We start from the raw sequence: 24,374 nt of genomic DNA, 5'->3' as shown, positions 1-24,374 counted from the left end.
GAAGTTTCGTTGAGTTGTGTTCATATTTTCGCCGATTTGTGCGCGACTTTGCTTCCATCATGGCTCCTCTGCTTCTGACAACCGGCTTGTCTGCTTGGTCACCAGAGTGCGACACATCTTTCGAAACGCTACGGCGGTTACTAACATCGCCTCCAATACTACTCGTCACTTTGACCTTGATGCGCCAACGGAAATCCATACTGACGCCATCGGCGTCGGCCTTGGTACAGTATTGGCTCAAAAAACGGGATATGAAAAATACGTCGTCGCTTCCGCTAGTCCCACTCTCAAGAAAGCCGCAATTATTCAGTCACTGAGAAGGAATGCCTTGCTTTAATTTGGACTTTGGCCAAGTTCCATCCGTACCTGCATGGCCGCCCTTTCGACATCGTCAGGGACCACCATGCTCTATATTGGCTCTCGTCGCTGAAGGATCCGTCGGGACGCCTCGGTTGTTGGGCGCTTCGGCTGCAAGAGTACGACATCCGTCTTGAACGCATAAACAGCGCGAAAGAACGAGGACGAACTTGCCCAGTGAAACGTTTCAATACGACATCCGTGTTGTGTACCGATCAGGCCACAAGCACTCTGACGCTGACGCTCTCCCTCTTACCGCTAGCGTCGAGCACGGCTTCTCACATGCTCGACTCTCTGACTGATCTATCGGCTTCAAGCACTCTTCGTAGTCAAGAACTCCTAGTCGTCAAGCCCCATTTCGCTATTCGAAATGGTCTTGGCCGGAGGTGCCTGCTTGCGATGCCTCGCCACATGCGCACGGAAATGTGCGCTGCTTTTCTCACCGACCCGCCGGCGTTCTAAAGGCCTACAAGACCTGCGTCAGCGATAATATTGAATCCATCTGTGTTCGGGTATATCCGTCAGCGACGGTGCACTTCAGCCTCGCGTCCATTTTAGCCCCGCCACGGTGGTCTAGTGGTTATGGCACTCGACTGCTGACCCGAAGGTAGCGGGATCGAATCCCGGCCGCGGCGGCTGCATTTTCGGTGGAGGCGGAAATGTTTGAGGCCCGTGTACTTAGATTTAGGTGCACGTTAAAGAACCCCAGGTGGTCGAAATTTCCGGAGCCCTCCACTACGGCGTCTCTCATAATCATATGGTGGTTTTGGGACGTTAAACCCCAGATATTATTATTAATCGCGTCCATTTTACTGCGTTGGTGTGGATCATCGTCAAGGTAGACCACCTTACGCGTTATGCAGACTGCAGCTTTGCCCACCACAACAGCCAGAGAAGTTGCGTCTTTCATCTTACGCAACTTGTTCCTGCGCCACGGCGCTCCCCGCGATCTTTTGAGCGACAGAGGACGTGTTTTCCTGTGCGAAGCTATTTATTTATTTGTTTATTTACAATACCTCAAAGGCCCCAGTGAAGGGGTTTTACATGAGGGGTGGGCTTTTACAATGGATTAAGTGTGTAGTTGCTCAATCGCTGCTTTGAATCGCTGGAGTGGTGCACAACGTCAGGAGGCAGGCCATTCCAATCTTGTGCTGTCTTGGCAAAAAAGGATGAAAGGTGCGCAGTGGTGTGAGCAGCTGGCGGGTACACAGCTTTGCCGTGGTTGATGCGGTCTGAATGACGATGGGTTGGCTTGATGGCGGGAGTACGAGGTGATGCATGATAAAACTTGAAAAACAGGCAAAGACGAGCGATACGGCGGCGTAATGAAAGGATAGCGAGCTATTGAAGCACTGCTCGTTCAGTGCAACATCGTTCACCGCATGACGACCGCATACCACCCGCAAACCGATTTGATTGCACTCTCGGCGATATGCTGACGATGTACACCGGCTAAGACCAACTGACACCGTCCTTCCTTTCGTGGTATATGCGTACAACACTGCTACGCAAGCGACCACGGTATTCTCGCCGCGCTTTCTTTTATAAGGACGCGAGCCATCATGCATGCTGGACACCATGCTTCCTTACACACCTTACGCATGTAAGCACATTCGCATTTCCGACTTTGCCAGGACGCAGAAAATTGTCGACAGTTGTGCCATTCATTTAGGCCAGAAGACCAAGGTCACCAGAAGCTTAGGCGCGACGACGACCGACCTCTTGCTATTTTCAAGACGGGTGCCCTCGTTTGGCTTTCGGTCCCATCGAATACTCCTTGACTTTCCTCCAAGTTGCTGGCCCGATATCACGGCCTCTACCGCATTCTTGCTCGGACTTCTCCCATGCCTGTCCGGTTGCAATTTTTGTTGTGCCTGGGTTTTTTATATGTTATGTGGGCACATTCAAAGTGCACGGAACTGAAAATTTTATTTCCAAGAAACGCTCCCAGCGCGCCAAAAAAATAGTTGAAGGCGGCGGCGCGGGCCTCCTGTTTTTGCTCACTGCAATGTTTTCGGATTTCACGGCCGAATTTAGCGCGAACTATAAATGATGTGTCGAAAATTTGTTTGCTGGTTTTAATGCGCATTACTGTGAATTACATCCATGCATTTTTTAAGCCGTCCTCAAAAAGGAGAAAATGTGAAAAAATGGCAAACACGGCCAAAATAAAAAGAAATGGTCCTAAGTTTGAGACGCCTCGGCGCCTTTGCTATTTCAAACAGAAACTTGAAAACAGTGTCAACTATAGGAAAGAGCCTTTTCAACATTTATGCGGAAGGTCATTTTCCTACGGGCAGCGCAAAAAAAGAAAAAAAGTAGTTAAAGAAGCAAGTTTTTTCAATAAAGTACATTTTCAAAAAATAAAATAAAAAACTCCGGTCTCAATTTTGACGACAAATTTTTATCGAAGAGCGCTTATGTCAGTGAGCACACGGTTTTAATATCATATGTCCTCATTTGCTTTGTTTGCGAGATATAACTGGCCAAATTGAACCTTGCTGTGTGTGCTCACTTCAGTGCGAATGATGGTTGTTAGCTTGCATTGTGCGTAAATCTCAGTTTTAGTTATTCTGCTGCAGCAAAACGTTGCTCTGGTGGCTTTTCGTCAAGAAAAATGTGTTCTCAGATTTTTATTTGGTTCTAGCGTGTGCGAAAGTGAGCTGCTGCCGGCCTCTAAAGGGTGATTCCGCGAGAGATCGAACATGCCTGTCCGGTCGATATATTTGTTTGGCCTGGGTTTTTTATATGTTATGTGGGCACATTCAAAGTGCACGGAACCGAACATTTTATTTCCAAGAAACGCTCCCAGCGTGCCAAAAAAACATTTGAAGGTGGCGGCGCGGACCTCTTGTTTTTGTTCACTGCAACTTTTTCGGATTTCACGGCCGAATTTAACACGAAGTGTAAATGATGTGTCGAAAATATTTTTTGTTGGTTTTAATACGCATTACTGTGAATTACATCCATGCTTTTTTCCAAATATTTCAAGGAGCCTTTGCAATGTTTATGCGGAAGAGCGTTCTCCTACAGGCAGCTCAAAATAAGAAGAAAATAGTTAAAGAAGCGAGTTTTTTTTTTTCAAAAAAATACATTTTCAAAAAATAAAAGAACTCAGGCCTCAATTTTGACGACATTTTTTTGTCGAAGAGCGCTTATGTCAGTGAAGACACCGTGTTAATATGTATGTACTCATTTGCTTTGTTCACGAGATTTAACGGGCCAAAATTACCCTTGATGTGTGTGCTCACTTTATTGCGATTGATAGTTGTCATCAGCTTGCATTGCACGTAAATCTAGTTTTAATTATTTTCCTGCAGTAAAACTATGCTCTGGTGCGTTGTCGTCAAGAAAAATGTATTCTGAAACTTTGTGTCTAGCGTATGTGGGGGTGGGCTGCTGCCGCTCTCTAAAGGCCTAACGCGTACGCAGTTTGCAGCTTACACCCTCAACTTACCCCGCCAGTATTCGCTAATCAGAAGCACGCGAGGCACCGCAAACACATGGTTTAGGTCACTTTGTCAAAACTCTCCTTGCACACAGAATAAAGCATCTTTATGCAACGAAGGCCAACTTAATCTGTAACTAAATGCCACAATCAGCAGGCGCGCTGTTATGCAGTTGTTTTCTCACTGCCTGCTTGCTTCCCTTCCATTACATGCATTGTACGCTCTAACCATATTCCCCATTCGACGCACACTGTGCCTAACCAACATTTGTAAAATGTTAGCTCAATGATTTCCGAGCCGTTTATTTCACTTCCCGCTATCACATGTTTTCGGCGTCGCAGATAACGTCTTCCTGTATCATCTCGACCTTTACCTCAGCGTTTCAGCAGCCAGAAAGCGTGCGGTGCGGCATGAATAAGCCATGAGTGGCCGAAGCTGCCCTATTTATGATGTTTTGTTGCCACTTTACTAACGTGCTTTCCCATGTCGAGGACAGCAGAGGTCATTGGTGGCGCCAGACGGACATTGCCCTTAGTTTTGACAATGAGTGCGGCCTACAAATTAAATATTACAGCCCAAAGCGCTTAGACACCCTTAGTCATAAAATGTTAAACCGTGAGCAGTTCTGGAAAGGCATTCATGACAGCTGCGCAGATGTGAGATAACTTGTGCGGCGCCGTTCAGTATAAACGTTTTGACTTGCTCTAGGTCTAGCTGTTCACTACACGCGATGCGCGCAGCCCATGGCTACGTCCGATTGTTCTGTGCCAATTATTTACGCGTTCACAAAAAGAAGATTGCTGACGAAAACGTTTTCGTTGCGCAAATTTTTTTCTTTGCTCTTTTTGTTGTTGCCTACCTCCTGAAGCTACTGTCACAGGCTGAGCATCTTCGCCACACCTGCGAGGTCTGCTTGCATTGCTTTACGCTCCTCAAGGAAAACCTGTCTACATCTAACCGCGATGAGCTAGACCATGCATTCCTTCAGGAAGAAGAAGCGATTGATATCTTGAACAGGCGCGCCCATCTTTCCTCTGATGATTGTAGGCGATGTTGTAGGCTGCAAACTATTTACACGTTAGCCATTTAGAGGGCGGCAGCAGCCCACTTTTGCACACGCTAGACTCAAATAAAATCTGAGAACACATTTTTCTTGACGAAAAGCCACCAGATCAAGGTTTCGTTGCAGCAGAATAATTAAAACTGCGATTTACGCAAATGCAAGCTAATAACAACCATCAGTCGCACTAAGTGAGCATACGGTTCCGCATACCCTCTTAACTGTCACCGACAACCGTACCTCGCTACCACTTCTAAATTTCAGCTTGTGCCCTCAAGTACTTCCCCGTGGCATGTTCTTGGCCAACATTTCTGATGCTGACGAATTTGAAATTGCCACTCTCACCGCCGAGACTGATTTACTTTCGTCTACTGCGACTAACAGCTCCTCTATGCCGCATGATTTCTCGGAGATGATTGCACCCGACCTCAACCCTGCGCAGGCCGATGACATCCGTCGCCTTCTCGCATCGTACAGTGACATTTTTGATTTTGACGACAGACCTCTAGGGCAAACGTCCGTCGTTCAGCACCGTATCAACATCGGTGACGCGAGTCCTATTCGTCGGCGCCCCTATCGTGTCTCCCACACTGAGCGCAGAGTGATCCAAACGGAAGTCGAGAAAATGCTCAGCAAATGTGTCATCGAACCATCAGACAGTCCTTGGGCCTCCCCTGTCGTCCTCATAAAGAAAAAAGATGGTAGCTGGCGCTTCTGCGTTGACTATCGCCACTTAAACAAGATCACACGAAAAGACGTATACCCGTTACCCTGCATTGATGACGCGTTGGACTGTCTGCACGGAGCTACATACTTCTCGTCTATTGATCTTCGGTCCGGCTACTGGCAGATTTCTGTCGATGCAATGGACCGCGAGAAGACTGCCTTCAAAACACCTGATGGTTTATACCAGTTCAAGATCATGCCCTTTGGCCTATGCAATGCTCCTGCGACATTCGAACGAATGATGGACTCTCTATTGCGAGGTTACAAGTGGTCTACTTGTCTTTGTTACCTTGACGATGTTATTGTCTTTTCTTCCACCCTCGACAGCCACCTGACGCGTCTCGCTGCAATTCTCGCAGTCTTCAGAACAGCCGGTCTTCAACTGAATTCCAAGAAATGTCAGTTTGGCCGACGTCAGATTACCGTGCTGGGCGATCTTGTAAACGCTGACGGCGTCCAACCAGATCCTGAAAAGATCAGCGCCGTTCGCAGCTTTCCTGTGCCCCGCTCTACTTCTGACGTGCGGAGCTTCATCGGCCTATGCTCTTACTTTCGTCGTTTTGTGCAAAACTTCGCCGACGTTGCTAGGCCACTAACAGATCTGCTGAAGAAGGACACCACATACTCATGGGGCCCTGAGCAGGCTCAAGCGTTCACTGCTCTCATCGGCTTCTTGACTACTCCCCCCATACTTGCCCACTTTGATCCATCTGCTCCAACAGAAGTCCGCACCGACGCCAGCGGGCACGGTATCGGAGCAGTTCTCGCTCAACGGCAGCACGGTCGACAGTGCGTCATAGCTTACGCCAGTCGCCTGCTCTCTTCCCCCGAGAGAAATTATTCCATAACCGAAAGAGAGTGCTTGGCTTTAGTTTGGGCTGTCGCCAAGTTCCGCCCATACTTATCTGGCCGCATGTTTTCCGTCGTTACGGACCACCACGCTCTCTGCTGGCTCACTTCTCTCAAGGACCCGACCGGACGTCTTGCTCGCTGGGCTTTGCGGCTCCAGGAATTTTCGTTTACAGTCACGTACAAGTCTGGACGTTTGCACAAGGATGCAGACTGTCTTTCTCGTCATCCGGTGGATCCTCCTGACCCCGCTGCGCATGATCCGGATAGCTGCGTAATGGCTTTTACTGATGTGGGCGACATGCGCACCGAACAACGTCGGGATGAGTCATTGCGCACCATCATCGACGCCGTCCAGTCTGGCAGCACCGACGCCACATTCCATATGTTCGTGCTGTATAACGGCATCCTCTACCGCCGCAACGTCAGCGTTGAAGGCCCTGAGCTCCTGCTTGTCGTTCCTCGCCATCTACGACCCGTCATTCTTGAACAACTTCACGACGCACCGACGGCGGGACATCTCGGAGCTTCGCGCACATACGACCGCGTGCGACGTCGGTTCTTCTGGCCTGGACTATACCGCTCCGTGCGTCGTTATGTTGCTACTTGCGACCTATGCCAACGCCGGAAAAGGCCTCCTCTGCCGCCTGCTGGATTTCTCCAACCAATTGAAGTTCCTTCTGAACCATTCTATCGCGTCGGCCTTGACCTGCTTGGCCCCGACGACGACTCTGGGAAATAAGTGGATCGCCGTCGCTACAGATTATGCGACACGTTACGCCATCACGAAGGCCAAGCCAACTAGTTGCGCCACTGACGTCGCGGATTTTCTTCTTCACGACGACAAAAGTGCCAAATCGCCTGAACACTATATAGTAATTAAAGAAAACGCAGCACCCCATTCGACGGACATAGGAACGCCCGCTACAAAGAGCGCTTTTATAAACGAAATCATGATGGCGAAGCTGTTTGAGCTAGCCGTAATGTGCGGCCTATCAGGAAACTACTATCATTATCATGAATGGGTATGTGCCACAGAATTTGGGCAGATCCCACAGCTCAACGCTACGGCTTGGCCTGTAATAACCCAGAGAACGAGTACAGAAAGAGAGAGAGAGAGAGAAGAAAGAAAGAAAGAAGAAAGAAAGAAAGAAAGAAAAGAAAGAAAGAAAGAAAGAAAGAAAGAAAGAAAGAAAGAAAAAGAAAGGAAGAAACAGAGAGATAAAGACAAGATATAAGGGAAGATAAAGAGAAAAATTCTTACTGAAAAAAAAATTCTTCACGAGGCGGGATTCGAATTCGCGTACCCTCGATACGAAGGCGAGTGTCCTAACCACTCGGTTATCCAGGCACGCTAGCGGAGCACAGCATAGCCTTGTATAGTATATTGTAGCAAGGGGGTGGGAGAGGGAAGTGAGCATGAGGAGGAGAGATGTGATTGTGAGGAGGAGGAATTACCACTACTCACCGCTATTCCACTGAGAGAGAGAGAGAGAGCAAAAGATATAGAAGGAAAGACAGAGATGGAAATATACAGAAATAATGGGAATAAAGGCATAAAAAGATAGAAATACCTCGCACGACTAGTGCGAAGCTGCCATACTAGGGAACGGGCTGCGAGAAGAGCCCGAAGCGATGGAAGCCAACGACGACGTGCCCATAGATCTATGAGGTGCGAACGCTCGGTTCTGGAGGTCGGACAGCCGTGTCGTGACTAACCTAGATAAAGCCTAGCAACAACCTAGAAGTAACCAGATCGGACTTCAGAATCGTCCAGTTTCGCTGTTTCAAGCCTTGCGCGACTTAGTGCAACTTAGTGAATTAGTCAAATTTTTTGACAGGCTGGCGTCGCGAATCACGTGATCTTTATACGAGCTGGCAACAAGTGTTTCCCACTCGCCGTCGTAGCCAGAGATTCCCAAAAGTACACTAGAGGGAAACCTAACGCTAGTGTCTATGGGAGCTGCAACGCATGGCGCTTCAGCCAACATGGGAATGATGGGTTGTACATGTATTGTTCTAAGCTTCGTTCTTTTGGCTCCGTTTGGCTCCATCTGGCCTTCAGCCGCTTTGTCGCGAGGCGAAGTTCGCAAACGTTCAGCAGTTCCATTTCATCACCTTGACCTTTCTAGGCTCACCATTTCAAATCTGCCCGCGAAGTTCACAGCAATCCATTGTTTTATTCGAAACAAGAGCCGGAACACAACAATAAACAAGGCTTCAGTGCGTTCGAAGCCGCAGCACGAAGATTAGGCAAGTCCATGTATTACCTATTATTCCCATGGTGGCTGAAGGATCGCAGCGCCAGAGTTCCCTCTAGTAAATATTGTAGGAAACTCTATGACCATAGCTCCGTGTGGCTATAGTGCTCGTTGCTATAACGCTCATTGCTTCATCATGGAATGAAGTAAGGCGGTCGAATCAACGAGTAGTTTTAAAGGGTGTTCACGTTATGAAGCTTATGTCATGCAGTGGATTGAGAGGTGAAATGGCGGAAGGTAGACAATGGCGACAGGAAAAGACTTAGCTGAAAGAGAGGCGCGTTAGGGCAACCCGCGCCGACCACAGCCGTCGACTGGAACTAACGACCTGACTTAGCTTAAATAAAGAAGCAACAAAAAATTACTTCGAAGTAACTCGGCAGAACGAACGAAGTGACTTGAAGGAACCGAATAAAATGGGCAACAGCTTCGCAATCTGCGACTTTTACGGCGTGGAACTGGCAAGATTTTTCAAGCAGGTAACTGATTCCACCGTTCTGTCGCCGTCCCACACTCCCCTCTTATTGATGTACACACTTCATGTCATAATTGCTACATTATACTACAAGCAATGTTTCCCACGCTTTCCTTCGCTGTCTGTTGGCGCGGATATAAAATACACTTGCTAACCGAACCGATAGCATTACTCACTGAGAGCCCCCCCACCTTACGGAAGAGAAAAAGAATTTTTGTGCTGAGCTTCCTCTTGTAAGCATGATCTTAAGTGTTTCCAATGTTGTCCTAATGCAGGTCACAGCCAGCGGTGCCACCAGCAGGGGTGTCAATACAGGGCCGCCCTCGGCCGCAGCCAATCTCGGGAACCCCTCCACCAGAAATGGAACGGTGTGACAGCAAGACCATACAGCAGACTTGCTCCCTTTTTGGCCTAGATTTGGTATGCACTCAACTGAATTTGTACCAGTAGCACTTCGTTGTAAACCACAGTGAAGTTGGCTGTATTACAAGTCAAAGACACTAAAGACAGGTACCATATTGCCTAAGTTGTAAGTAGAACTTATAGAATGAGCACTGACATCTGAATCGCTTACGAGATGTAATGATGTTACTCTAAATTATGTGATGATGTGTTTAGTCAAGGTATGCTCAAAAGGAACATCACATTTTGTGGTGGCATTTCTGGGTTGGACGTGACTTGCTTATAACAAAGTTCATGGTTTAGTATGTAAATTCCGCCTCTCCGGTAAAGGCACTGGTCGAATTTCGTGGGTTTTCGATTAACTTAATTAAATTACTATGAACGCTACCTACCATTTTCCAGCGTATAAATCCCGTGAATTTTTAGGACATTTTGGGGGCTTCCTTTGTTGTGTAGTGGTGCAACTGGAAAACAGGTGGCATAGTGGCTTTTTCTATGAAACTCCGTGCAGTTGTGCAACCTCATAGAGTTCTACGCTTCTATTCTATTTTGTTGCATTTTATATATTTGTTTGTTTATTTCTTTAGTTTGTATACCCCCAAGACCCTAAGGGTATTACAGAAGTTGTAATAAGAATACTAAACATAGAAATAAGGAAAATGAAATACATTAGGTTGCACCAGAATGTGTAGACTTGCACAACCTTCAGTGGAAGCTATGGAGGGAGTATATGATTCCACCCTCCACTTGTTTTCTCAATAAATCTGATAATAAATTAGTGCGGCAAAAAGTGATGGCTACTTTGCTGGGGTGGTCCAGACATGATCAAATCTAAGCAGATGAACTGCTGTCCAAGTACTCGATTATGAAATTAAATATAATGAAAGAGCGAGAGACCAGGTTTTTTTTTTAATTTCCAGGTCTGGGAGCTAAAGAACGCATTTCATCTAGCAAACATCGCAGCAAGTCCTTCCAAAATTTGAAAATTGAGGGACAATCTGGCGCTTTGGTTCGCAGTGTACAATTTTAAAGGGGCAGAGATTTGAAAGGATCGGTGCAGCGTGTGGGCATCAGCAATTTGTTGAAGGTTAGCTCAAGTCCCTCTTTTTTGCGTCATTGTGTCGTTTCTGCGCAAAATCTTCGTTGGCATACTTTGAAATATAACTTTGTGAATGTCCCACAGCAAGGCAAGCTATATCTTTTTTTTTTTCTCTTTAGGAGAGACCACCTCCTGTGCCACCCAGCCGTCCATACACCGTGAGTGGCAACACCAAGCTGGGCTACCCCCAGACCCGAGTGATGAAGATGAACTACCCCGGTAAGTGCTCCATTCTACTCGGCAGCCAAGCATGCGCCGCTTCATTGACAGTGTTGTTTCACTGAGGAAGGCATTGATTACCAGCCATGGCTAAAATTCCTAGCGACAGTATTAAGCAAGTCGACGTTTTGATGACAAAAAGTAAAAAAGTACACCAACCACGAAATAATACGAAAAAGACGGTTTGGCTCCCCCGATGGGTGCCTTACTGACAATGAAATCAATGACGCGGAACACACGTTTATAAATACTCTAATGTATGGCCTAAGAAGCAGGGTTTGTTTTATTTAGTTACTTTTTTGTTGGCCTCTCGGCTGTTACAGAGTGGGTAGAAAACAGCACTTGTACAATTAGTTCAATGTATGAAAAAATGGCTGGCTCTGCCGTAATCGAGAGCAGGTGTAAGCACGAGATGCTTGCCGGCAAAGCAGATTGCTTGGATATTATGCACTCAAAGCTGGTTCATTCGAATTTCACGGGAACGGAAAAGATGACCGGATAAACCGAATGTCGAAATGATTGACAGTGTCACGAAAACAACGGGGCCAGGCTCATGTTCTCAGAAGAACGCGATTCTGGCCCAGTCGGTGTGGGACCACTAACAAAAGACGAGCAGCGTGTTGTCGTTCCCTTCGCTGTCCTCGTCTTTTATTAGCGGTCAAAAATGTCAAACAGAACAAATTGCTATTACGTCAACACACGTTTGTTTTTCTGCATAAATACGCAAGCGCTCTATTTGTTTCCCATCAGAGCAGTGCAAAGCGCAACTTTCATCATCCCGTGATGTCGTTCACAATAAGACCGCGGTGCAAGACCCGCGTTTCTCAGTTAGTGCGAAACGACGTGCCCTGAACCCATCGCTTAGTACGTACCGCCACCGCCAGCGCGCACGTACCATCTACACCGCGCGCACGTGAAGATAATCTTTTGCCGGTGGCCGGCAACTGATCGTGCGTACATCACGATGTAGCAAACGACATTTATGCGCGTACCGCGGCTGAAGCTCTTCAACAGCTTCCACCATGTTCAAGTTTTGTGACATAGAGCGGGTCTTGCACTATGTCACAGCAAATCTACAGAGTGCCGCGTCCGTGGCGGACGATACCTTCGTCGCTAACGACGCGATCATAGGCAGCATCCATGCAGTGTTGTACACGTTCCTCTAAAGCAGGAACGACAGCCCAATTTTGAAACGAGTTCCCGTTACAAGTTCGCCTAATTAAAGTGTCGAGTTGGGCTTGTTGGTACATAACTCTGGCACACTGCGGCGCAAAAAAAAACGCACAACGGACGCAACACGAACGACGAAGACGAGCGCTGAACTTGCAACAACCTTATTGGAAAAGTTTCACATATATTTATGCTAGCCGACGCAGACGTCATTCACTTCACCATGCGTAGGAACGCCAACTCTTTATCAGTTAGTAGCGAGATGGTACGCTTACACAACTCTCCCCCAGATAGGAAATGCGTTCTGCTTCTATGGTTCCTCGGTTATTCGCGTTTTGCTCTTCTGAAAGTGCCGTCCCTTTGAAGTGTGGAAAAGTGTACGTGGGCCAAACCGGGAGATGCGTAAACGAAAGCTAAGGAGCATGCGAACAATGAAAAAAATGCGCGTGACGGAAAGGATGTTGAAGGTTTTCCTAGCCGTCTCGTATACGTGTCAGGATTGCGTACCCGAGCTACATAACACTTCCGTCATTAAGAAGAGCAAAACGCGAATCACCCGAGAAATCATAGAAAGCAGAACGCATTTCCTATCTGGGGGGCAGTTGTGTAACCCCCGTATAGGCACCGGCAGTCGAGCTCTCACAGTGACTTCAGCGCCAGAACGCACAGCCTAGCGGATAAAGAATGGCAACGTTTGAGACGGCCCGGACAAAAAACGCGATGAGCGTCTCTCCAACTCTGCATAAGTGTACAGACTGTGGCTGGGTGAGAAGGGGGGGACGCGTGCGAGCGTCTGTTTCTACCGCCCCTAGCGGCCAATGTCAGCCAACTTGAGGACGGCCCACAGCGAGCAACGCAGCTCCCTCTGGTCAGTAGAATTGAACTTCACTTGCCACCGCCTTGGGCACGCCGTTCGAACGCGTTTGTGCTGCCTTGGCACAGCCTAAAGGCAGCGCGTTCGAACGCGTTTGAAGGCGGGGCATGTCAAGTTCAGTGAAGAGCGCTTCTGAATACGTACCGTCTAATACCGTCAATACGTAAGCGTACCGTCTCTGCTACTAACTGATAAAGAGTTGGCGTTCCAACGTTTATAGATACTTTTAAGTTCCGTATCTCCTTGCGGTGCGCGTAGGGAGGAGGCGGCCTGTCGCCGCACCCGCCACCACAGCGCTGCGTCGCGCTTTGCGCTCGGAGAGCGAGGGTCGTCTGCTAGCATGAAGGGCTTCTTCGCATGAGCTATTGCACACGGCCGAATGAGAATTGCGCGAACACTGTACTTGTCTTCACTCTCCTTCCTTAACATTAATTGGACATTTACTTCAATTTGTGCGCGTTATATTGCTCACAAACTTTAAAAGACCTGTACAGACACGCTTCGCAGGCGTCAGTTTTAGGCAATGACAACGTGCTCGCTTCGCTCCGCGCCTTTCCATGTCCATTTCGTTAAGACCACACTAGTTTGGCGGATTGAGCATGCTCCAAAAATACGAATTTCAAATGTAGAAAACTAAGGGTTACCTAACATCCCTCAAACGCGGGAAATTTACAACATTTTGTAGTACGAATCAAACATTGCTCTATCAATATACTCGAATTATTCGCCGAGAATTTTTCGCGGTTGGCAAGCGTGTCCCGGATTTCGCGAGAACTGACGGACATATATCAGTAATTCTAGTGCGTTCATTAACATGAAATATTGGTCTAGCCAGAGCACACCATGTTCTGTGCGTAATAATTTTGCAACTTCGCGTTATGTGACGTTTTCGAAAGCCTTGCATTGTACGAAATGATTATGCGCATTTGTATTGTTTCAAAACGAGAAGCAATGCATTTTGGTCAATTAATTCGAACATGGTGGCATCGCAAAAAATATTACATTGTGAACAAACCGAGATCCTTGGTATGCAAAATGAACGTGGAAATTTTTTACACGCGTAGATACTGCACAGCATTGTTGGCATTATATTCAGGGAGGGGGGGGGGCAGGCCCGTAGCCAGAGGGGGGCCCTAGGCCCCCCCCCCCGCCTCAAAAATTTTGAAGTATGTGTTTTACCAAAATAATTAATGAAAATAGGTGTTTTTCTCAAATAGTCAAGGTTTTCAACAAGTACCCCCCACCCCCGAAAAAAAAATTCCAGGCTACAGACCTGGGGGGGGGGGGGCAATCACATTTTTTGTGTTCGTGCGTGCGTTTGTATGAGTGCGTGGATATATACACATGCAAAATCGAAAAATATCGGACGAGGAAGTTTGACCCCACCCCCTTCCTGGCTACGCTTGTGTTGGCAGGTTTGCTGCCAGCTAATTTTTAAAGCTTGCTTTCTTGCGCTCTCTCTATGCCCTAATGGTACTGCTGTTTTCTAAGCATTTGGCTTGCGCAAAGAAGTGCATGGGAGTAAATAAAAGTGAAGCCAACAGCGTTTGTGCCTCTCGTTATAAGAGCATTCAGCACACCCCAAAACAGGTCACCAAAAAAATGTGTCCTTGCTAGCATGCTTGATGGCACGCTCTACCGTACGTGCTTACGTGCAAGCAGTTTCTCTGAAAGGCTACCACTGACACATTCGCGCACAGTGACCAGCATGGACTCAAGCGGCAGGGAATCCTGCCTACCAAGGGCAACGTATTTGCAGACCTCGCAACGCGTTGTTTTCTTCAATTTGAAAGCCACGTAGCCTGCCAGGTAACAAAAGGCCGTTGCTTCTGGTAATGGTCCACAGTACCCACGGTCATCAGAAGCACCTGAGAGGTCACGGAATGACATGGACATAAGCTGTTGGCACACTTTCTCTTTCATCGCATGTTTCTGGACGAGGACCTCACGACGCTTCTTTTTTTTTTTTCCACAGATGCTCCACATGTACAAGTGGCTAAACTTGGTCACTATGGTATATGGTCTTGCATGTTTTGCTCTGCGGTTTATCGGCGTGAGAAATAGCTCGCACCCAGCTTTGAAGATGCTGCGGATCGGGCGGCGGCGCAAAAGAGTGCCGCTTTTCTACCCGCTGGCACAGCCGGGCACGAAACAAGTTGGCATCGCAAAGCTTGAAAACTGCTTGAATTCCTGGGGCAAGGAATGCTCGGTTGTCTGAATTCACCGAAGTCGTCGAGAGTAACCTCGCGCATGCACAGCCAACACACCCAGGAAAAAACATTCCATGACAGTCCCGCACGCGGCGAAGCAACTACGGGAAAGAACACGTGTGCCTGCGCGCGCGACAGCGCTATTCACGACTGTGGCGCCCTCTCACTGCCTGGGTAAAAGTGGCGGCCGCCTTCGGCGGAGGAGTTACGGAACTGAAAAAGTATCTATAAACGTTGGGCGTTCCTACGCGTGTGTAGTGAATGACGTCTGCGTCGGACAGCATAAATATGTGTGAAACTTTTCCAATAAAGGTTGTTGCAGGTTCAGCGCTCGTCTTCGTCGTTCGTGTTCCGTCCGTTGTGTGTTTTTTTTTGCGCTGCAGTGTGCCAAAGTTCCCTTAACGCGAAAGTAACGCGTTCCAGTTACATTTTCAAAATTGGAACGGGTCGTTACATTAACGTTACATTTGACTTTTTAATCAAAATATAATGTCGGATAATCCTGAGGTGAAATAAAGTGAGCAATATGTAGCTCTCATGGGGGTACATATAGTACGAATTTGACGTCGCCGGAAGCAGGTTATATGTAAGTACGTAAAATGTATCTAAAGAAACGCTCCTAGACGAATTTCTTTAGAGACCACCGGCCATACTACACGCAGTCTAACTCCAACTTTCGTGCTCGTCTTTTAAAAGTGCAACACATGTGGCACGTTCCACGTATAGGTCTACAAGTGCGCAGTTAGGATACTGCGCTTGAGATATTAAAATAGAAATTTTCACATATACACGAACATGATGAAATTTCTTGCGCGGGAAACCTCATCAAGAAGGATAATATACAGGCGTTTAATGAGTTCTGATTCAATATTGCAGTGTGAGTCCACGATACATATTTGCAACTTAGTAAAGTCCCTTGTTCGCACTCAGCAACAGTTGCATCTCGATGTTGGTATCCGTCAGACGGACACCAACATCTCGTCAGCACTTGGTTGGTAATTTTGAAGAGCCGTTCCATTGAAATGCTTGAGGGTACTGCCGTGTTGTACACAAATCAGAACAAGGTCAACCGAGGTCGTAGGGGCGAGGCCAGGCTCAGCGGGCGCAACAAGAATATAGCGCTGGATGTACGCGTATCGTCTATTGCATGACAGAGACGTTACCAGTGCGATCGATGTCGAACTTAACTCTAATGATATTGTAGACCGATAGCCGCGGGGATAACTCGAATGTTGAAGGAACACCTTCAACTAGGATTTAAACTGCGCCAAGAAGACCGCACGAAAACAGGAACACGAATACGCACACACAAGCGCAGAACTTCCAACTGACATTATTTACGTAAAGCATGCCATTTATGGGTTCTTCAAAATAACAAAAGAGCAAGGAACAATCGGGCAATGACAACTTTAAGAAAAATAACAAGAACGCGTGCGCATCACGTACGCGGGAGTGACCTGATGTGTTCATCTAAGGATTCCATTTCATCTCTTGATAATTATATCAAAGGAGAGCTGACACAGCTATTCGCGCCTTTTTGCGATGTAAAACGCCTTGATGACTTCCCTTTCAGCTCTGCACTCTAGATCAGGCAAAAGCTTTTACTGTTGCATTTCTCGCTATGTACCTAGGCCAGACTGCGTTCCGTGCCGGTGCGCAAGGATCGGTTGTGCTAGTGTGCACGCTCATTGAAACATCGGCCTGTTTGGTCTATGTAAGACCGACTGCATGAAGAGGGCATCTCGTGTATAACGTTAGAAACGCAACTGGTGAACTTCGTCTGATGGTGCTTCTTGCATGACATATGTGTTGTTCTTGTCAGAGGTGGGCGCACTTTTTTAGTTTGTAAGGCGCCAAGAAGACGATGGGAATCCCATACCGTCGTGTGTCCTTAACGTTGCGGGACGCAGCTGCTCCCGTATACATGGTCGGTCTCGGCATCGCGCGTTTCTCTGCGCCCTGGCCAGGGCCTTCAAGTGACACAGGCGAGAGGTATATTTTTGCGCCTCACGCGGTCGCCCATCCGCCCTGTTCTGCACGATGCGCTGCATGCGTGCGCCTGTTCAATGCGTTGGAACGTTTACAGAAGGAACGCCGTTCCCTCTGCCGTTCCCCCGTAAAGGTAACGAGTTACCGTTACAGTTCTACCGATCCTAAATGGAACGGTGGCGTTCCTTCCAAAAGGAACTATTATAGTTCCTGGAACGTCGTTCCTTGGAACGCCGTTCCGTACAACACTGCATCCATGCAGCTCTGAAAGCACGTGCGCGGCATGCATGCACAAACAGCGTCTCATCGCTTCTGCAGTGGAAGAAACCTGGCTCGCTAATGCACAATCATGGATGACGACTGCACACTTCTCATGGCACGCAGCAAAAACGAAGCTACTGCTTGTCGCAGCCGCTGCGGACCGCTGTTCCTATCGACGCGATCATAGATAGCGCCCTTGCACTTCACGTGCGCCGAGTAAAAAAAAAAAAAATACGAAGCAAGCTGCGCAGCTGCTGAAGCCTCGGTCGCCAACAACGCGATTGTGGATGACGACCACGCCTTTCCTAAAGGCTCGTGCTGGACTGGTGGTCGCATGAAACGTCTTGACCATTTGGCTTTCCTGTCCTTACCGTACGGTTGGTGATAATTGCTATGGCGATGCGGACTGCGCCGCCTCGTTTCGGTTGTCCGCAAACGCTGTTTTCGCTCTTTTGCGCCGCTTCGGGCTCGACGCGCTCCGAGAACCGTCTTACTTGACTGGTAGGTGATGAAATTGATGGTTTGACGAAGCATCGTCTGGTCGGGAAGGAGCATGAAGAAGGAACGAAAACAAATAACACCGACCAAGTGAAAGGTTTTATAACATTAAAAAAGACATTTCGGCTACCGTACGGTAGCCTTGTTCACAGTAATGTGGCCCAGCGAAACGGGCTTATGTGCATTTTAGAACGCTGCCGAGACACCTGGCGTACACTGGAGGCAGATTTCCATCATTTCTGTTCAGCGTTTTTTTCGTAGTCTGGATAAGAAGCGATTCCAGATACTGACGCGAACACCAGTTTCTTTCCTCTTTTGCGATTACGGTTGCCTTGGCCCAGTCAATGTCGTGATTACATGAAGCCACGTGTTCCGCAAGTGCGTTAGATACCAAATTCTTCTTTCTGACGTCATTCACGTGGTCCTTCAGACGTCTCTCAAAGTTACCACTCTCCCCGATATAAACGTAGTCGCAGACTGAACACGGGATTCTATAAACGACGCCTGGGAACCTTTCTTTCTTGAGTGGGTCCTTTATGTGCCTAGTTCGTGTTTAAGTTTTCGGGCGGGAACATGCGCGACGTGTACGTCGAACGCTCGTAGAACCCGTGCTAATGCTTCACTTAACCCCCGTATTCAGAAACGCTCTTGACTTGAACTTGACTTGCCACCGCCTAAAGACAGCGCGTTTGAAATGCGTTGAAGGCGGTGGCAAGTAAAGTTCAGTCAAGGAGCGTGAATACGGGGGTACACCTGGCACATAAGGAATGCTGCACGAGCTTGGGGCTGCACAGCTCGCGTAGCGGCGACGTTGCGTGTGCGGCGTTCTACGGAACGAATGAAGCTGAGAGGGTACCCTTTTGTCAAGAGTTCACTGCGCACTCTGGGAAAGGTCAGAGGCATGGCCAGTCACTAGAGCAAATCCTGTATAGGCAAGTGGCAACAGAACGTTGTGGCAGACCGAGTGGACTGACTCGTAATGCAGGTAACGTCCGGTGCAAGTCCGGTGTGCGTTGCTTTTCTGAAACACCAAAGGAAGGCGGCCGTTTTTTTTTTTCTTTCTACTAGTACGTCCAAGAAGGTAGACGCCAGAGACCTCTGTTTCAGTGTGAACTGAATCGATGTCTCTATGCTATTCAAATGCGCCGAGAAACTGTAGTTACGAGTAGGCGCCAGTGTTGTTTGCGTTTCTTCCTTCTTATGTGCCCGTGCCTGTGTGCGCGCCTTATCCAGTTGAAACATGAATCAGTACGAACTAGCCCAATTTGCCGTGCTACTATTATATAGGGTGTTCTTTTTTAGAAAATAAAGATTTTTGATAAAAATTCTGTGACAGTTAGGCTCCTGCCGTTTTCGCACACGAACTCCACGTCGAGGCGGAAATGCATTGCCGCAGTTAAAATGACACTGTCGCGACAAATTACAAAACTCGTTAATTAATTTTCATAATTATTGACTTGAGGGCAGGTGTTTATATTACAATGTTGTAGTGCGTGCAAATTTATGGTATACCTATTTATTAGAAATTACAAAACCTGCACATAGTTCAAGATATTCATCATCATCGAATTTCAAGGTAGAAATCGAAGTGACTGCGTCCGGCGCGCACAAAGCGCGACTGTTCTGCTACGTCAGACCAGAACTACCCGTCACATGGAGTGACGAAATTTGAATGACGGCGCGCCGCGGCCGTATGTGTCCGTGAAAGGCTGCAAGTCATCTCACTTGTGCCTGCGCATCGCTTTACTTTTTCGCATAGTGTTTTGCTTATCTGTGCACAACAAAACCGCAATACCAACCTTTTCTTTGTCTGGGAAGCATAAAGCTCAGCGGCGGTCACTGCGACGCTTCTTCTTGCAGACAGGCAAAATAGTTTTTCGTGCCCCTTTATAGTGTAAGAAAGAAACAGCTAGGCACCACCCATCGCACGCAATGATTAAGCTGCCTACTGGGGTATTTCAGAATGCTTGCCGGTTTTTCTGACCAGGTTCTGCTTTGGCGCGCCTTCATTCAAATTTCATCGCTTCCCTGTCACGTGTCATTCCGCTGTTCCGCCGCGCATTGTGCGCGCCGGGCGCAATCAGTTTCGATTTCGCCCTTGAAATTCGATGATGAATATCTCGAACTACGTCCAACTATTGTGATTTCTAAAAAATAGGTATGCCATAAATTTGCACGCACTACAACTTTGTAATATAAACACCTGCCCTGAAGTCAATAATTAAAAAATGAAATTAACGAGTTTTTGTTAATTAGTCGCGTCAATGTCATTTTCGCTCCGGCAAAGTACTTACGCCTCCACATAGAGTTCATGTGCGAGAACCACAGGAGTCTGACTGTCATAGAATTTTTATTAAAAAATTTGTACTCTTTAAAAAAAATAAAAGTCACAGTTTCGCCGCAAGGCCGAAGCAATGAATGCGATAGCAAGAAACTAATGCTATATGAAGTGACGCTCGCCAATGATACTCTCAGTTTGAACAGCGCTCCTGTTGCAAAGGCGGCTGAAGCAGCGAAGGAAACTACCGTGCTTCAAGTGTCGAGCTGTGACACTTGATAGTTCGCGCTCATCTTCTGTTTGTTCGTTTAGCGGCGTCCCTTGAGCTCGAGTGGCTTTCGTACGCTCCGTAACATGAGCGCGGACATCACGGTGAAAGCGTGAAACATTCCCTCTTCCCCTCAGCACAAGAAACCGCGCGAGCAGACGTGGAAGGGCAAGGTTCTCCCTGCGCAAGTATAAGAAGAAGCGAGCGAGCTCGCCGACGACTTTTAAATGCGCCTGTCGCGCTCCTAACGCCATCTCGCTGGTAATGAAGAAACGCTTATAAGCGCAGCCGTCTGAGTCCGTCCAGCGGTAAAGGTGTGTATATAACGCTCGCCGTTACCTACGTGGAGGATCTGCGTTTCGTGGCGTAGTGGCTAGCGCCACTCGCTGCGGAGCAAGAGGTCCCTGGTTCGATTCCGCGCTTCGAAAGCATTTCTGTGAATTATTTTTCTTGGGGCTTTTATATATATTATACTACTTATGCATATACGGTGCATGACGGCGGCGACGGCGACGGCAAAATCCAGCCGAGACTGTCCATATAATTGCTATCGCAATAAAACACCCTGTATAGTGAGCACCGCTCGAAGTTAACGCGAGGGATCATTGAAACGTATGACATAGTAGTGCTTGACGGCTTGTGTGTAAGTTATTGATCAGTGGCGTTACTGCAAAAAGAGTTGCCTATATCAATGAATTTTGAATGTTATCCTTATCTCGAGCACAATCAACACGTGACAAGCTTTTTGTTACATTATGTCATCGGTGCGGTTGATAACTGCACCCTCTTCTGCGCATCCCTTCGTATGTGTGTGTATGTGTATATATATATATATATATTATATAATATATATATATAGATATATATATAGTATATATATATATATGGTTCCTCGCTTCGCTAATAAATGTCGTTTAATCACATCATAAAAAGAAGGTAGGCGGGCACGGACACAAGAGGAGAAATCTCGTCTAATGGTTGCGGCCTGGCATATCGGCAGTAGTGGACGGGTCAAGCGTGAGCCAGCCGTCGATTATACTGCGTAAAAGAAGGCAATCAAGTGCCTGAGCAGTTATCTGCCATGTAAGCACCCACGTGTGCCGGATGGACAGGCGGCGCTCACGCACAGATCAGATTTTAACAGCAGAGCTGTTTAGGCTTTTCGTTCCCCGGTTCGCGTCACCAGAAAAACTATCACCACGAACAGCCTCTACCTTATATGGCATCTTGCGCCGCCTAGCACCTGGCCATGTTAATTGGGACCATGCTAATTAATGTCCTGCTAATTAAAGCAGTTGTAAAACCACGCTAATTAGGGCACTGCGAAAGTGGACCTTGCTCATTAAGACAGTGATAATTGCGACCTTACTAATTAGGACCTTCCAATTAAGATCATGCTAATTAGGACCATGGTAATTATGACTTTCGCTAATTAAGACCTTGCGAATTATCTAGGTTGGCCACAGCTCCGCTCTTGGTCCAGCCTTGCACCACTAGTGCAAGGCGCCAGATTTTCTAGTCTACTTTCTTTTCCGCCGCAACGCGCCTTTTTAGTTAACATTGGGCGTTGGTCTAGCCCCTTCATTTCTTCGCTTGCGTGCGTGTTTGCACGCCTACCTTCTTTTATGACGAATCCCCACGCTGACTAGCTTATCCTTCTGTCGTACTGTGATCCCATATTATTCTGAAACTACTGAATTATGAAACCATCTAAGCTCCAATAATGGCTACTCTTATGCGCTATGTCCGTACAGTTTGCTTGTTGTGACCTTGAAAAATAGATCCTGACTTTTGATATTTGATGTTTATTTTTGTTTTTTCACTTTCAGAAGAGTCTACGGGTGAAGTCAACTGCCTAAAAGTGAAACCGTGGTAGTTGTGGGCGCCTCGCCACGGCGTGGTCACCTGCTCGTTGAATACAAGGGGCAGACGTACCATGTGCCATACCAGTTCCTCGAGCTCAAGCCATCACATCCTAGCAATCCAGGCAGCACTCCTCCTGCATCCGGAGTCAACATATGAATTTTCATCAGGAGAACTGCGTAGAGCTGCGCTGCTCCCTTTGATTAAGCGCAGTGCAGACTGTCGTGCCGTAACATTCTGGTCTCAGCAGCGGAACCGTACTTGGCTCGTAACTTGCTCGCCTGCCAGCCAAACTTCAGGTTGATACTTGTAACCGCGTTACTATTCAAGATTAGAGCTGGATAACTGTAAGAGACTCTTTCGGTACTGGTGCCTCCACACTGATTCCAAGTGTAGAGCATGTATTGCGGGTGATGTTTCTATCAGCCGCGAAGTTGCAGTTATACGGTGTTTTAATAGCAGGTGGTGATCCTGTGCCCTTTTGGACGAGCAGGTTTGAGTACCTTCGAGGCCCATTAGCATCAAGGCTAGTTACGCGCGCAGTTACGCTTGGACATCCGCCTAAAGTGTCAATATTCATCAAAGCCCCTCGCTTCCGCCAAGTTCTGCCTCATCACACTGTTGGCGACAAGGTCGCAGTGAACAAACTGTTCAGAGCCACTTTTATTGACGTATATGGGAGTGGTTGCCTTATGAGCGTCACTGTTACGCACTCAACCCTGCGCGTCATCATCACCATCATTATTACTCTGATTTATGTGAATTCCAGGGCGAGGACCTCTCCCAGTGATCTCCGATTTACCGTACTTGTGTGAGCCGATTCCATTTTTATGCCTGCAAATTTCGTGACTTCTTCACCCCCACCTACCTCGCTGTCGTTCTCGCCTGAGCCCCATCCTTCGGTGTCCATTCTGTCATGAACTTACGTGACCTGCCTAGGTCCACTTTTTCTTAATGTCAGGTAGAATGTCGCCTACCCCTCTTTGTTCTGCAATCTATTCCGCTCTCTTCCTGCATTTTCTCTCATTGCACGTTGCGTGGTTCTTAACTTCTTCTCGAATTAATAGTCATCATTCACGTAGTCATGTTGAGACCAACTTTAGAACATTTCTCAGTTTAGGTCTTCGGTCATTTTTCTAATACGTTGTCATAATTGGTGAACAGCTATAGGTAATCTACAAATCTTAGGTTGCCTACATATTCTGCGTTAGTATTTATTCCTGATTCTGCCAGTACGGGTGTTTCAACACTTCTAAGCATGCAATGAACAAAGTTGAAGAGATCGTATCTTTATCACTATTCTCTTGCTTTTCTGGTGGCTGTAGAGGCTTTCTAGATGTAGGCTAGAGTATTTATATGTTTCAAGTACTCCTTGGTCACTTCTGGAATCGCTTCAGAGCCTTTTTGTAGTCTATGGAAGCTCAATATAGGGCTTGGTTGTGTTTAGCAGATTTCTGAATTTTCTTATTGACCGCATGGCTTTTATCTATCGGGGAGTATCCTTTCCTGAAAACCGCTTGTTCTCTGGGTTTGTTAAGGTCATGTGCTCCGGTTATCCCGTGTAAAGTTATCTTCGTAAATATTAGGTACAATACTGAAATTAAGCTCATGGGCCTATGATTCTTCAAGTCTTTTAAGCCTCCCTATGATATAACGCTGGCTTTTTTTTTCAGCTCAGTGGGCGCATTTGAGGTTTTCAGACATTGACCGAGGGTGTCACAAGTTTTTTAAATATAAAGTAACCCATCTTTTACTAAATCGACTGTATGCTGTCTTCTGCGGCAGCTTTGCGTGGGGCATGTCGCGTGGGGCCTCCTAACCTCATCGGCAGTTAGCTTGATATAGTTTAGCTTCGCCGAAAAGTTGCGCAGTTAAAAAAGAGTCTAGCTTTACTTGATAGGGTCTTCGCATTGAGCGTTTGCAGGTTCAAGCTTCAGTGACGGCCTGATTCAATCCAGACATTATTATCACCCTCCGCTGCTTTTGAAGTCTTCAGCGGCTGCTGGAGTCTGGAGGCCGGGGGTTTAATTCCGAGGTTCATTGTGATTTTCAGAAGAAAAGCTTAC

The 24,374-nt window shown here is 47.3% G+C and overlaps 1 protein-coding gene across 1 annotated transcript in view; it reads left to right on the top strand.

Annotated features, from left to right (window-relative positions):
- The window catches only part of LOC119400559 (unconventional myosin-Vb-like), a 260,416-nt gene extending 237,849 nt beyond the window's left edge, over nt 1-22,567 (top strand). The window contains exons 22-25 of the mRNA XM_049417693.1: nt 9,460-9,597; nt 10,798-10,901; nt 11,944-11,958; nt 22,293-22,567. Of these exons, the coding sequence (XP_049273650.1) occupies nt 9,460-9,597; nt 10,798-10,901; nt 11,944-11,958; nt 22,293-22,467 (432 nt within the window). The 3' untranslated portion in view covers nt 22,468-22,567. The remainder of the gene's footprint in view (nt 1-9,459; nt 9,598-10,797; nt 10,902-11,943; nt 11,959-22,292) is intronic.
- The last annotated feature ends 1,807 nt before the right edge of the window (nt 22,568-24,374 follow it).

This window comes from Rhipicephalus sanguineus, chromosome 7 (genome assembly GCF_013339695.2).
Source record: "Rhipicephalus sanguineus isolate Rsan-2018 chromosome 7, BIME_Rsan_1.4, whole genome shotgun sequence".
NCBI lineage: Eukaryota > Metazoa > Arthropoda > Arachnida > Ixodida > Ixodidae > Rhipicephalus > Rhipicephalus sanguineus.
The sequence above is the reverse complement of the archived record's forward strand: the minus strand, read 5'-3'. Positions and strand labels throughout refer to the sequence as shown.